Source organism: Pan troglodytes, chromosome 20 (assembly GCF_028858775.2).
Source record: "Pan troglodytes isolate AG18354 chromosome 20, NHGRI_mPanTro3-v2.0_pri, whole genome shotgun sequence".
NCBI lineage: Eukaryota > Metazoa > Chordata > Mammalia > Primates > Hominidae > Pan > Pan troglodytes.
This window is the reverse complement of record NC_072418.2, coordinates 24945035-24960697: the sequence shown is the minus strand read 5'-3', so window position 1 is coordinate 24960697 and position 15663 is coordinate 24945035. Positions and strand designations below refer to the sequence as shown.

The following is a 15663-nucleotide window of genomic DNA, read 5'->3' as shown; positions in this document are numbered from 1 at the left end:
GAACAAAATCTATTTCTTACAGTTCTGGAGGCTGGAAGTCCAAGATCAAGGGGTCAGCCAATTCAGTTGCAGGTGAGGGCTCTCTTCCTGGAGTGCAGGTGGATGCCTTCTTGCTGTGTTCTCATGTGATCATTCCTTGGTCTGTTGGAGTGGAGAGCAAAGGAGAAAGCTCTGGTCTCATTCTCTCTACTTATAAGGACTCTAAGACTGTCTGATCAGGGCTCCACCCTATAACCTCATTTATCTTTCATTACTTCAGTAACAGCTGTATCTCCAAATAAAGTCACAACGGGGATCAGGGATTCAATCTATGAATTTGGTGGTGGTGAGGGGGTGGGGGGAGAAGAAGCACAATTTAGTCTATGGCAGGGTCTGTATTGTGATTTGTCTTGAAACTGGGATCTATTTATTGAATTATTGATATAAATTTTCTTTATCTGTAGGATAATGCTCTGACTAGTAATTATTTAGGAGTGATAGATCTATTTCTGGAATAGCTGTGTGCTGTATTATTCTCATTTTAAGATGAAATAAACAATAAATTTAATTATGAAGGCAGATGTTTAAAATTAGCCGTGGGGGACTGACTGCTACTGTGTAGGGTGTCATCAGCAAATCTTATTAACAATTTAGAAGGTGCTTAAAATAATAAGTTAAATCTATTCTACTACGAGCTCTAGGATAGAAAGAATTGTTTTCAAGTCTACTAATTTCCTTTATTGAACACACATTATATGATACTACTATTCCAAACTAGCTTATAGTAACAATTTAACTAAAACTACCATATCCTTTGCTTTATAATATAGTCAAAATAAAGTCAGGTCACTAAGCCAGGAATGTTAGGAGGAAAAAGAGTATTGTTGATCCCTATTTAGGGATCTAAACTAAAACCATCTTTACCTCACCTAATTTATGTCTACATGACTTTCTAAACAACAGATTAGTTTTAGTCAATTTAGGGAAGTAGGTTGCCAATACAATAAGAGGGAAAATAAGAGTAAACAGTTTTTTTGATCCAATACATGTGGTAATGACCGTACTCTTTATTAATCTACTTGAGTCAGACACATAAATTGTGACTTTAATGGCACATTTGGAATATGAGCTGCCAAAATCAGATGCTTTTGATAGCATTCTAGAAAAGGAAGAAACTACAGAAGCTTCGGGCTCAACCCCTTTTTGGTGATTAAAGTCATTACTCTAGAGGGACAATAGGAATGTAGGAGGTCATGCCTAGCAGAGTCTGGACTAGAATTTGAGACTAAGCCTTTTGTTTTCTAAGTAAATTTTAAGTTTATTTTAAAATTTAAAGTATTTTTTTTCATTGTTTTAAATTTTACTTTGAGTTCTGGGATACATGTACAGAACATGCAGGTTTGTTACCTAGGTATTCATGTGCCATGGTGGTTTGCTGCACCTATCAACCCGTCATTTAGGTTTTAAGTCCTGTATGCATTAGGAATTTGTACTAATGCTCTCCCTCCCCTTGTCTCCCATCCCCTGACAGGCACCAATGTGTGATGTTCCCCTCCCTGTTTCCACGTGTTATCATTGTTCAAAAACATATGGAACAGTTCACAAATTTGCTTGTCATCCTTGTGCAGAGGCCATGCTGATCTTCACTGTATTGTTCCAATTTTAGTATATGTGCTGCCAAAGCGAGCACCAGACTAGGTCTTTTTAAGTTGTATCAAACTTCTCACATGTACCACCCCACTGTAGATTTGGATTATATCCAAAATATACTGCCATGCTCTCTACCTAATAAAACATTGCTAAGCAAGGATTACCTGAGGTATTTCTTGACAAAAAGGATCTAAAAATCCATAGAAGGATTCTTCAAAGAATATCAGAAGTAGCCTTCCTTGTCCTAAGAACTATGTAGGCACAATGCTAAAAATTGCTATATTGAAATTTTAAGAAACTTACAGTAACAAGAGTTATCATTTTTTAGTGTAAAGAATTTTCGGCAGGGTGTGGTGGCTCATGCCTGCAATCCCAGCACTTTGGGAGGCCAAGGTGGGTGGATCCCGAGGTCAGGAGATCAAGACCATCCTGGCCAACATGGTGAAACCCTGTCTCTACTAAAAATACCAAAAATTAGCCAGCATGGTGGCATGCACCTGTAATCCCAGCTACTCGGGAGGCTAAGGCAAGAGAATCGCTTTAACCTGGGAGGCAGAGGTTGCAGTGAGCCAGGATTGTGCTACTGCACTCCAGCCTAGGCGACAGAGCGAGACTCCATCTCAAAAAATAATAATAATAATAATAATTTTCCTGGAAGAGTATCTTAAGTTTTCTTTACTAGTTCCATTCCTCTATTTTAACTATTTTGCTTTACATTTCTTTCTCGAATTTGTGAAATGTTACTTCCTTCTCTCACTATCCCTAAAGAGTTTACTCTTACTAACCAGGTACCATGATAAGCGCAGGTGAGAAAACCATGTGTGCCTATGCGCATGTCTTCAGCAAGAAATTGGTGAATTGTCATTTTCTTTTGAAACTTATAGAAATACAAGAAATACCTGCGTACCATATTTTTAAAACCATACTGCAATCATTTCCTACTTCTAAGTAGCATGTGATATGAAACAGCTGAAATGTTTCAAAACACATATACATGAAATGCTTTTTTGTATTGAGCTTGATAAATAGCCTGAGACCTTGGGAAAGTCAGAATGTTTTCCAATGTGTCTGATATGTCGAGTGCTGTCATATTCATGAGGTTGCATGGTCAAATTTGAGTGTGAGAAATGGCTTGGTTTTCTCATGCAGAATGGTAGAGTCAAAACATTGTGTAATTGATTAAGACATGGTATATACTAAATGTATACATACACACATATACATCCATATGCACATACAACTATACATATACATATAAATATAAATCTACACACACATAAAAATATATATAACCTACTATGTATAAACAAGGATACTAAATCCTATGAGAGCTACAAAGACAAATAAGACAGTGTCCTGGAGAAGACGGCATGTAAATGTTTAAATAACATTGGTTAGAAAATGTTCAGGCCTATGACAACAGGCCAGGAGACTTTAGATGATTTTAAGGAAGTTCTAGAAAGGGTAAGGAGACATGAAGATCAATGTTATCAAACAACAAACAAACCCTCCAAACAAAACACAACAAAATAAAATCCACTGCGTCTCCTTCACAACTTGTTTCCTGGGACTGTTGGTCAAGCCAGGTAAGGACAATCTCTAGGAGCCATGAACTCCAGGGCTGCCTGGAATCAAATTCTTGCTCTACCCTTACTAACTATGAGACCAGGGAAAACTACTTACCTTCACTGTGCCGGTTTCTTCATTTGTAGAATGGAGTTGACGATCGTGCATACTTAATGGTATTGTCATGAGGATGAAGTGGGTAGATATATGTAAAATGCTCCAAAGCATGGAAGCGACGCACAGCTTAGAAGGTTGAACTAGGCCTAAACACAGGGATGGGATCACTTGGTGTCGGGAGAGGGAAAGGAAGTACTTTCTCTTGCTATTCCCAAGGTCAGTACATTTTCCGGCTTTAAAGTCTATAAAAAATAAAGTGAGAAATACTACATTGGTTCAACCTCAAGCTTACAACTTCAAAGTTAAAAAGTCCTACAAAGTTTGAGTACAATGAATCTCATAATAGTTATGTCACAGAGGCTCCCTGTGTGCTTTATTGGAGTTAATAATAACAACTTAATTATTTTCCAAATCAAATTATGAGGAACAGATGAGTTAACATTGTTTTGTAGACTTTTTCACTTCCTGACATTTGGGTCAGGAAAAAGAAAACACCTGCCTTTATGTTGCGTTCCTCCTGCCCCCATCCCCAGGCCTTCTCTGAGGACAGCAATGCTCCTTCTCAGGTTAGTTGTGATCTCTGAGTGTACAAACTGCTTCCTGGGCTGGTGGGCACTTTCAGAAGCAGCCTTTAGGTTATTACAGCAAAACACAATGAGATTTTTTTTTAGCTGATGTACTTTATAAGTAGCTGTCACAAGCATTATAAAAATTCTATTCTTTTAAGATGTAGACATCTCAGAGCGCTTTCTTTTCAAGATTTTTTCTACAGAGTACTTTGAAAAAACATAACAAAAACAACCACAAAACCCTTTCAGTGATTTCCAGGTAAGTACTTCCATTAATGTTTGTGCTTAGGTCTTTGAGGCTGTGTCACTAAACTGGAAATTATTTTCTCCTTCAAAGATGCTAGAGTTGTTTTTTGTTTATTTTTCAGTTTTATTCCTCTCTCTCCTTAACATGTCAGACTGAAACAATAGATGTTTTATGCCTTTATGATATTGAAAAGGCATCAATAGTTTCTTTCCCTGGTGGACCTATCTTGTTTCATTGATTAATATTTCCCCCAGGGAGTCCAATAGGGGTAGGAAAGGACTGTAGAGGGACTGGCCAGGCCTAAGCAGCAGTGCAGGTAAGCTTGCCTGAAAGATCAAGTTGAGTCTCACACTATTCTAGAATGGGGCACTCAGTAATTTAGAACTGCAGGAATTAGGGGAAGAGCCTTTGCATTGTTAAAAGACTGAGTCACCTGAAAAGACAGAAATTGACTTTGGTAGTAAACAAGTTACATTTCTATGCACCCAGGTCGATGGCAAACTGTTTACACCTTTCGTTTTTTTTTTTTTTTTTTTTCGTCTGAATTCTCTTTGATTGCTCGGGAGGCTGAAAGTAAAGGGAAATTACTGCTTCCAGGAAAGGGAAATTATTTTTCTCAACCAGTCACTGATGTGGATTGGTGGAAAAATGCCCACCTACCTCACCTTTTGAGTGATAACTCTGAGGTGAGTGTTCTATACCAATTCCTGGTGCTCCAATTGCCTATGGTGGAAACTGGCATGATCATGCCCTCTTAATTGGCTTCATTCCCTTCCTTGCCTCTTTTCTCTGTACCCTACCAGGGTTTTCCTGTAGCACCTCCCAAGTAAACTATTGGCACATAAATCTTGTCTCAGAGTTGCCTTCTGGTGGAACCCAGACTAAGGCAACTCAATCCACCAAAATACTTGGAGAAGAAGAAAGCATTTTATGTCAGAAGTTAGAAAATGGCAATGTTCCCAAGTTTTCTTCTTTCTCTCCAAGAAGACCACTGATGGGTACAGATGGAAAAAAATTGATAGCATCAAAGTTTAATTTTTCCCTAGGTGCTATTGAAGAATAATTGACAAACAAAAATTGTATATGTTTATGGTATACAGTGTGATGGTTTGATACACATATGCATCATGAAATAATCATCACAATCAAGCTAATTCATATATCTATTACCTCATATATTTGTCCCCCCCCCTTTTTTATTATACTTTAAGTTCTGGGGTACACGTGCAGAACGTGCAGTTTTGTTACATAGGTATACACGTGCCATGGTGGTTTGCTGTACCCATCAACCCCACCAACCTGTCACATCCATTAGGTATTTCTCCTAATGGTATCCCACCCCCAGCTCCCCACCCCCTGACAGGCCCTGGTGTGTGATGTTCCCCTCCCTGTGTCCGTGTGTTTTCACTGTTAAACTCCCATTTATGAGTAAGAACATGCGGTGTTTGGTTTTCTGTTCTTGTGATAGTTTGCTAAGAATGATGGTTTCCAGCTTCATCCATGTCCCTGCAAAGGACATTAACTTATCCTTTTTTAATGGCTGCATAGTATTCCATGGTGTATATGTGCCACATTTTCTTTATCCAGTCTATTATTGCTGGACATTTGGGTTGGTTCCAAGTCTTTGCTATTGTGAATAGTGCCGCAATAAACATATGTGTGCATGTGTCTTTACAGTTGAATGATTTATAATCTTTCGGGTATATACCCAGTAATGGGATTGCTGGGTCAAATGGTATTTCTAGTTCTAGATCCTTGAGGAATCACCACACTGTCTTCCACAATGGTTGAACTAATTTACACTCCCACCAACAGTGTAAAAATGTTCCTATTTCTCCACATCCTCTCCAGCATCTGTTGTTTTCTGACTTTTTAATGACCGCCATTCTAACTTTGCCTTCCTTTTTGTGTTGATAATACTTAAGATCTACTATCTTAGCAAATTTCAAGTATGCATTACTATTAACCATGCTGTACATTAGGTCTCTAGAACTTATTTATCTTATAACTGAAAATTTATGCCCTTAGGCTAACATCTTCTCATTTCCCACACCCCTAGTCCCTAATAACCATCATTCTAATATCTGTTTTTACCACACGTAAGTGAGTTCATGCAGTACATGTCTTACTGCATCTGGCTATTTCACTTAGCATAATGTCCTTCAGGTTCATCCATGTTGTCTCAGCTGGCAGGATCTCCTTCTTTTTAAGGTGGAATAATATTCCATTGTATACATACATACCATCCTATTCATCTGTCACCAGACACTTAGGTTGATTCCATATCTTGGTTATTGTGTATAATGCTACAATGAGCACGGGAGTGCAGACATTTCTTCAACACACTGATTTAATTTCCTTTGGATATATACCCAATAGTGGAATTGCTGGATCCTACGGTATTTCTATTTTTAGTTTTCTGAGAAAACTACTGTTTTCTTCACGCTGTTTTCTGTAATGGCTACACCAATTTACATTGCCACTGACGGTGTGGAAGGGCTCCCCTTTCTCCATATCCTTCCCAACACTTATCTTTTGACTTTTTGGTAATAGCCAACCTAACGTGTGTGAGGTAATATCTCATTGTGGTTTTGACTTTCATTTCTCTGATGATTAGTGATATTGATCATCATTTCATATACCTGTTTGCCATTTGTATGTCTTCTTTGGGAATATGTCTACTCAGGTCCTTTGCTCATTTTTGAATTGGGTTGTTCTATTGCCATAGAGCTGTATTCCTAAGATAGTTTAGATATTAACTACTTATCAGATAGAGGATGTGCACATATTTCTTGCATTCCATATGTCTTTTCATTTTGTTGATTGTTTTCTTTGCTGTGTAGAAACTTTTTAGTTTGATGCAGTTCTATTTGTTTATTTTTGCTTTTGTTGCCTGTGATTTTGGTATGATAACCAACAAGTCATTGCCAAGACCAATGTCATGGAGTTTTTCCCATGTTTTCTTCAAGAAGTTTTATGGTTTCAGGTCTTACACTTGTCTTTAATCCATTTTGAATTGGTTTTTGTGTATGGCGTAACATAAAGGTCCAATATCATTTCTTTGAATATGGATATCCAGTTGTCCCACCTTTTATTGAAAAGACTATCCTTTCCTTATTGGGCATTTTTGGTGCCTTTGCCAAAAATTTGTTACTATAGGTGGGATTATTTCCAGGCTCTCTATTTTGTTCTATTGGTCTATATGTCTACATTTATGCTAGTGCCACACTGTTTTGATTACTATAGCTTTGAATTATAATTTGAAATCAGGAAGTGTGATGCCTCCAGCTTTGTTCTTCCTTTTCAATATTGTTTTAGCTATTCAGGGTCTTTGTGGTTCCATATGAATTTTAGGATTTTTTTACATTTCTGAGAAAAATGTAATTAGAACTTTGATAGGGATTGCATTGACTCTGTAGATCACTTTGGTTAGTATTTAACAATATTAATTCTTCCAATCCATGAACTCAGTATATCCTTTCTTTTTTTGTACCTCAGAATTTCTCTTACTCTTTAACATAAACCATTTATTGGTTTTGTTTTTGTTTGCTTGTTTAGATTCAGGGGGTACATGTGCAGGTTTGTTACATGAATATATTGTATAATGTTGAGGTTTGGGCTTGGTATCCCATCACTCAAATAGTGAACATAGTACCCAGCAGGTAGTTTTTCAACCCTTGATCCCACTCACTTAAGCCTTTTGGAGTCTCCATTGTCTATTGTTTTCATGTTTATGTCCATGTGTACTCAATGTTTAGCTCCCACTTATAAGTGAGAATGTGGGATATTTGGTTTTCTGTTTCTGTGTTAACTCATGTAGGATAATGGCTCCCAACTGCATCCATGTTGCTGTAAAGGTCATGATTTTGTCATAAACACAGTGTATCTTTCCATTTGTCTTCTTAAATCTTTTAAAATTAATATTTTATAGTTTTCACCGTACAGTTCTTTTACTTACTTGGTTAAATATATTCATAAGTATTTTATTCTTTTTGATGCGATTGTAAATGGGATTCATTCTGAGCTGTAACCCTTCTAATTCCCTCCCTTTAGTACAAAAGGGGTGATTTCTCTTTAGAGTCATTCAGCTTTTTCCTTCTGTGCCTAGCTGGCTGAGATATGCCTCAGGCTGCCTGCCCTACCATCACCTAGGAAACTCATTTTGCTGCCTCTGTCCCTGCTAGTGTGTCTATTGCCTTGAATGACAGCTGGGCACCAGCAGTACCTTCAGGGATTTGTGTGGCTGGGAGCACAGGTCGCTGCATTCTTCTGCCCCGGGCAGACTGTTGTGCACTGTTGTGTGTGCGTGAGGTGTGCGGCTCCCGTTTTCTGCAGCCAGGCCCACCACTGCTCAGGAAATTGTCACTGATGCTGTGAAAACCAGAGATGTATTCCTCTGCTCCTGAGTCAAAGAGTTAAGGGTCTCACAGCCCTCACCTACTCTCCCAGCTCTGAGAAACCTGGTATCTGGCAGGCAGAGTATCACCTGTGTGTTTTTAGGCTGAGGTTGGCTGTAGTATCTTCACAGGTTTGGATACATTTCACTCCCTCTATCTCTCCCCGAGGTTCCTGCTCTTTGGCCTCAAGCATAGCATGAAAACATTGTTTGAAAGGCACTGATGGCTTCATGTGATGGTGGTTGGTCATATGGCTTCACTAGTTATTGATACTGTTGCAGCACAAAGAATATTGTGACATTTCACTGTTATATACGTGATGTCATTAAATTGGACAACTTTGTCTTCTTTCAAGAGATAAAGAAAAAAGGTTTCCTTCTTTTGGAACTGCAGGTGGGTGGGGATGAGGAGGGGCATGCTCTTCTCTCCTCATTATACTTACGTCTCAACCACTCCTTGTTGATTCTCTCACCTCACATCCCCTGGGAAACTTTATAGGCTGCTCCACATCAATCCAGGACTTCCCCTTTTGGAGTCCTAGGCAATGAAGCAATCTCCTAGTGCTGCCTAATACTCAGGATTTGGAGTGTTAGCAGGAGATGAGCAGATAGCCAAGGGCGTGACAGAAGCCACAGGGTTGCTGTTGGGTCCTCTAGTGGAGTGGGGGGCAGGTGGAATCAGTAGGCAGACTGACGCCCCAAAGGGGCTGGGGAGATAAGGGTATGGGTGTACTAGGGCACCAAGCAAGGCAGGGCCCCAAGTAGGAAGATGCCATGGGAATGAAAGAAAAGTCATTGTAAAGTGTTGAGACTATAAGGCACTAGTCTAGCAAATAGCAGCTGTATTTCCTGCCCAGGTCCTAAACAAGTTGAAAAATAGAAGAGAAATGAGAGAGGCCCAAAATATCACTTTCATTTCTGATAGAATGAGAAGACCACCTTCCCTGCCGTATAAAAAGTCTGGCTACCCTGAGGACTCCATGCTGGAAAGCCCATATGGAAAAATCACATAAGGATAGAGAGAGAGGCTGCAGGTGCCACTTCGGCCATGTCAGTGAGTGAGACTGCAGGTGATTCCAGTCCCAGATACTATTTGACTGCATGCAGAATCACTGAGCCAAGCCCTTTCCATATTTTTAACCTGTAGAAATGATTCATGTTAAATAATTATTTTAAGCCATCGAATTTTGTTATTTTTAGTTACACAGAAATGGGTACCCAAATCCTACATTCTTATTTTGAAAACAAATTGGTTATCATCATTTATTGGATAAAACATTTTGCAGTTAGTATTAGCAAGCCCTATGTTTGTGTATGTGCCTGTGTGTAAGTGAGTGTTTATTTTTCACTTTAGTGCATGTTTATGAATTATTATCATATGTTTTGTAGGCTAGCTAACAAATAACATCCACGAAAGGCTTGAAATTCTGCATTTCTAGCAACCTCCCAGGAGATGCTGATGCTACCCAGCCAGGGACCACACTTTGAGCAGTTAGGCACTAAACTATATTGTTTCAAATACCAGCTGGTGGGTCGCATGCCTCCTGGTAGACTGTAGGTTGTGGTTGGGATAATGAACTCTCGCTACCTCACTAGACTGCATTACAGAATTTAAAATTGGATCAGAACCTCCTGTAACAAAATGCCAGCCCAAATGCACTAGCGGGTTTTTCAGGCCCTTCTTCCTTCGGTTCTATCTGTTCTGTTGCTGCCAACCCTTGTGCCAGGCCACATGATAGAGAATGTTTTTCCAATGTAACATGGCCTTGAATTGTGGCCAATATGCTCTTCTGTTTTTGTAGGTTGGATAGATTTAAAATGAATACAAGGGTTTATGCTTATTGAAGTTTATTTTAAGGCCTTTTGATAATTAATAGAAATTTCCACCAGATAAAAGGTTTTAGGAAACTATAAGTTTGCTATAATCCTTATTATTGAGGAAGCAGTATGTTACCAATATTTAAGTAGCCAATAAGCACAATGTTAGGTTTATGCATCTTTATCAATTGAAACAACATATCTTGAAGTGTCCCATCCATGCCTTTCAGAATCCCCTGCTAACCTGTCAATCTTCTGAGCATCCCCGAACTCACCATCGGTGTCCACATGACTACCTTTCCTACTTAGCTCATTGTTGTCCCTAAACTTTTCTCCTTCCCCTCTTTGCAAAAAACCTTCCCATATTTTATCTCAGTGTGCAAAGGTGGTGAGTTGTGTTCAATCGGCCTCTTGGTTGCACCAAAGTATTTTCTCTGTCATTAAGAGGCTGTATTCCTGTCCCATAGACCCCTAGTAATCCCCTTATGCCCGTACCTCTGACCAACTGGCCTCTCAGGGAACCAGTTTTCCAGGGGTAAATTTCCCCTTCTTTCCATCCATGGCTTTTCAGCCCAACCACAGAGCCTCATGGAGTTTGGGGTGAAAGACCAGGACACCGACATGGCCCATTTTGGCCACCAGGTGGCAGACAAGGATAACATTAAGCCTGGGCTGACTCGAACTTGAGGTAGGGAAGAGGCTTTCCTTTTAGCGGACACTGACTGGTGCACAATGTTTCCCCGACAGTCTGAAAGCATTTTTTGAGCACAGGCTGCATGCATGTCTCTGTTCCCAAAGTGGGTTTCCAGGATTACTGTTTAGACTTAATAGTTATTTTTTAACAGCTTTATGGTAAAATAACTTACAATTAAATTTACCCCCTACCCCCCCCTTTTTTTTGAGACAAAGTCTTATTCTGTCACCCAGGCTGGAATGCAGTGGCACGATCACAGCTCACTTCAGCCTCCACCTCCTGGACTCAAGTCATCCCTCACTTCAGCCTCCCAACTAGCTGGGACCACAGGCGCACACCACCATGGCTGGCTAACTTTAAAAAATTTTTCTTTTGTAGGGACGAAGACTCACTATGTTGCCCAGCTGGTCTCCAACTTCTGGAATCAATCGATCCTCCCATCTTGGCCTCCCAAACTGGTGGGATTACAGGCAGGCGTGAACCACCATGCTCAGCCTAAACTCACCCATTTTAAGTGTACAGTTTGATCACTTTGAGTAAATGTATAAGACATGCAAACACCATCACGAGAAGTTTTAGAATGTTTCTATCACTCCAAAAGTTCCCGCACACCCTTTTGCAGTGAGTCATTGTCCTGACCCACACTTCTAGGCAACCACCAAATTGCTTTTCGTTGCTATAGTTTCCCTTTTCTAGAATATAAATGAAATAATATAAATTATAAATTAATATAATAATACTAATTATATAAATAAAATAATTTGTGATTGGCTCTGTCAATCATGTTATTGAGATTCAACCAGTAGTTCAGTTCTTTTTTTCTTTCTTTTTTTTTTTTTTTTGAGGTGTACTCTTACTCTGTCACTCAGGCTGGAGTGCAATGGCATGATCTCAGCTCACTGCAACCTCCACCTCCACCTCCCAGGTTCAAGCAGTTCTCCTGCCTTAGCCTCCAGAGTAGCTGGGATTCCAGGCACCCACCAGCGCACTGGCTAATTTTTGTATTTTTAGTAGAGATGGAGTTTCGCCATGTTGGCCAGGCTGGTTTCGAACTCCTGACCTCAGGTGATCCGCACCCCCTGGCCTCCCAAATTGCTGGGATTACAGGCATGAGCCACCGTGCTCAGCCCAGTAGTTCTTTTCTTTTATTGCTGAGTGGTATTCCAGACCATCTTTCCTTTTCTTTAGAGACAGGGTCTTGCTATGTTGCTGAGGCTGGTCTTGAACTCCTGGGCTTAAACAATCCTCCTGCCTCAGCCTCCCAGAATTCTGGGATTATAGATGTAAGCCACTGTACCTGGCCAATATACCCCCATTTTTTCCATCCATCAGTTGATGCACATTTGAGTGATTTCCATTCTTTGGGTATTTTTATAAAGCTGCCTTGAACATTTTCAGACAGTCTTTCGTTTCTTTGGTGCAGATACCTAGATACCTGAATGGACATTCACCACATGACACCATTGGTGGGTGATGTGGCGAGTGTGTGTTTAACTTTTAAAGAAAATACCTCGTATTTAAAGATCTACACTAGGCCAGGTAGGGTGGCTCACGCCTGTAGTCCCAGCACTTTGAGAGGCCGAGGTAGGCAGCCAGCTTGAGACCAGGAGTTTGAGACCAGCCTGGCCAACATGGCAAAACCCTGTCTCTACTAAAAATACAAAAATTAGCTGGGGATGGTGGCACATGCCTGTAATCTCAGCTTCTTGGGAGGCTGAGGCACAAGAATTGCTTGAACCTGGGAGGCGGAGGTTGGAGTGAGCCAAGATGGTGCCACTGCACTCCAGCCTGGGCTACAGAGCAGACTCTGTCTCAAAACAAACAAATAAATAAAGATCTACACTAGTCAATAAATAAGTAGAATTAAAAAAAAAAAAGTCTAACTATTTTCCAAAATGACTGTATGATTTTTGCATCCCCATCAGCCACCTATGAGGGTTCCAGATGCTTCCTATCCTCACCAACATTTGCTCTTGTGGGCCTTAAATCTGACTTTTTCAGTTTTCGTTTTTTTCTAGAATCGGGGTCTGGCTCTGTCGCCAAGGCTAGAGTGCAGTGGCACGATCAGAGCTCACTGTAACCTTAAACTTCTGGGCTCAAAGGAATCCTTCCACCTCAGCCTCCTGAGTAGCTAGGACTGCAGGCACTTTAAAAAATTTTGTAGAGATGGGATCTCATTATGTTGCCCAGGCTAGTCTTGAACTCCTGGGCTCAAGTGATCCTCTTGCCTGAGCCTCCCAAATTGCTAGGATTACAGGTGCGAGCCATCATGACTGACTGATTTATTTTTAATGGGTATTTAGTGGCATCTCATTGCAATTGGTTCCTTGGGCTTTTAGCCTCTGCTTTAGACTCGTTCTCTCTCTCTGTGAGTCTCTGTCGCTCTACATATACTATATATGTAACATTTCCTCACACACACAGAGGAACGTGCTCCTGAGATGACTCTTTCTTCATTTTGCATTTTTTTTGTTTGTTATTTGTTTGGGTTTTTGAAACAGGCTGGTTTTTATTACCCAGGCTGGAGTGCAGTGGCAGGATCATGGCTCACTGCAGCCTTGACTTCCTGGGCTCAGGTAATCCTCCCACCTCAGACTCCTGAGTAGCTGGAATTACAGGCATGCACCACCAGCCCAGCTGAAAAAAAAAAAGAAAAGAAAAAAAATCTGTAGAGACAGGTTCTCACTATGTTACCCATGCTGATCTTGAGCTCTGGGCTCAAGTGATCCTTCTGCCTCAGCCTCCCAAAGTGCTGGGATTACAGGCGTGAGCCACAATGCCTGGCCTTCGTTTAACATTTTTATGATTCCCTTAATCATCATCAATGACAAGACCTCTGAACGATAGCACAGTAAGGGGTGGAGTACATGGCGACGTTCACCCCAGCAGTCATACACAGCAGCCCAGGGATTTGGAAGAAGTTGCCCTGTTAACATAAAGGAGATTTGTTACTGGATTCTGAGCTGGGAGGAGCTGGGTACCTCTTAGCACCCACAGCCCGGGTATTAATTAGGGCATGAGAACTAAGGGCAGAGATAGTATCTACCAAGGCAGGAAGCTGGGAGGATGGCTGGGGCCACAGCCATGTTGGATGGGAGACACTGAATCAACAACAGGCTGTGCTGTTGGGTGGAGGTCAAGAGCAACTTCTTGGGGAGACTGGAAAGAGAGAAAGTAGGGACGTCAAAGGTGGATGACTTTAGCTTTGCTAGAAATAAGAACAGAAGGGCCAGTCATGGTGGTTCACACCTATAATCCTAGCACTTTGGGAGGTGGAGGCAGGAGGATTGCTTGAGCCCAGGAGTTCGGACCATCCTGGGCAAAATGGGGAGACCCCCGTCTCTACAAAAAAAAAAAAAAATACAAAACATAAAAAATTAGCCAGTCATGATGGCACACACCTGTAGTCCCAGCTACTTGGGAGGCTGAGGTGGGAGGATCACTTGGACCCAGGAGGTCAAGGCGGCAGTGAGCCAAGATCATGCCACTGCACTGAAGCCCGGGTGACAGAGCAAGACCTGGTCAAAAACTAAAAAAAAAAAAAAAAAAAAAAAAAAAAAAACCCTAAAAAAAAAAAAGGAAAGAAAGAAAGAAAAAAGAACAGAAGAATGGAGCAATAGCTGGAGGGCAAAGTGGGTCAAGGCCGGCTTTGTATGGTGGTATTTACACAGGATCTGTTTGCAGCTGATGGGAGGGATGCCACAAAAGAGACAGCCCTGAGGAAGTGGGAGGGGACCAGAGCCTTGTGTTCATAGGTAGGTCCCAGAGCTGGGACTACAGCAAGGCAAGCAAGTGTAAAATTTAGGAGGCACTCATTCTCAGGTGCCGACTCTCTACTGGTATGACCCTGGGGATGAGTGCCTCTTTAACCTTTATGCCCTGGGTGCCTTGCTGGCCTGTTTCATCCTAGTCCTGGCCCTGGCAGGCCCATCTACAATGCTAGGAGGGAGGGCAGACCTTGCTGCAGGGTGTTGGGAAACTTGGCCTTGGGAGCAGATGGAGATCTCTCCTGACAGCATCCATACCTGAAGGCGGAAGGCAGGATTGCCGGCGGAGAAGAGATCCAGGTGCCTTGATGTGAGTGTTGACGGTGGAAAGCAGGCCAGAGCCAGGTACTAAAATCTTCAGCAAATGATCAATGGGGTGTGGCTTGAGGGTGGCGGGGCTGTGATGGAAACAAGAAGAGGAGGGTGGAGGAGGGAAGGAGGAAGGATGAAGGTCTGGCGGCAGCTCTGAAAAGCAGAGCGCCCCACCCCAGGCTGCCGGGGAAGATTCAGGAAGCTGCAATAGTTTTTAATTGATTGTTTTTTTAGAGACAGAGTCTTGCTATGTTGCCTAGACTGGCTTCAAGCTCCCAGGCTTAAACAGTCCTCCTGCCTCAGCCTCCTGAGTAGTTGGGACTATAGACTTGTGCCACCATGCCCAGCTTGCACTGGTTATTTTTGGCAGAAGGGAAGTTTCATCATAAAGCCTTTCTCTTCAGCTCCGGGTGCCAGCTGGAGCCCCAGAAGAGGATCAGGCATCGTGTTTAGTCACAACCCCCACTCCTTCATTGGGCCAGCAAATATCTATCCATCTTCCCACCGTCTACTCGCAGCCAACCATGTTCCTGACACTGAAGCCAGAG

General features: G+C 41.5%; 2 protein-coding genes and 1 non-coding gene across 3 annotated transcripts in view; 1 reads left to right on the top strand and 2 right to left on the bottom strand.

Moving 5' to 3' along the window:
- The window catches only part of LOC134809095 (uncharacterized), a 115664-nt gene that overhangs the window by 15178 nt on the left and 84823 nt on the right, over positions 1–15663 (top strand). The window contains exon 1 of the mRNA XM_063801455.1: positions 1–15663. This exon is cut by the window's left edge and continues 15178 nt beyond it. The gene's annotated coding sequence lies outside the window, so the exon portion shown is untranslated.
- Positions 1–15663, bottom strand: part of LOC129137988 (uncharacterized) — a 27599-nt gene that overhangs the window by 1007 nt on the left and 10929 nt on the right. Inside the window, exons 4-6 of the mRNA XM_063800403.1 lie at positions 15062–15201; positions 3313–3554; positions 21–141 (exon numbers count right to left, since the gene is read on the bottom strand). Coding sequence (XP_063656473.1) covers positions 130–141; positions 3313–3554; positions 15062–15201 — 394 coding nt within the window. The 3' untranslated portion in view covers positions 21–129. The remainder of the gene's footprint in view (positions 1–20; positions 142–3312; positions 3555–15061; positions 15202–15663) is intronic.
- On the bottom strand, positions 1563–1669 carry LOC112206466 (U6 spliceosomal RNA). The gene has a single exon (XR_002940830.1). It is a non-coding gene; the product is annotated as a U6 spliceosomal RNA (small nuclear RNA).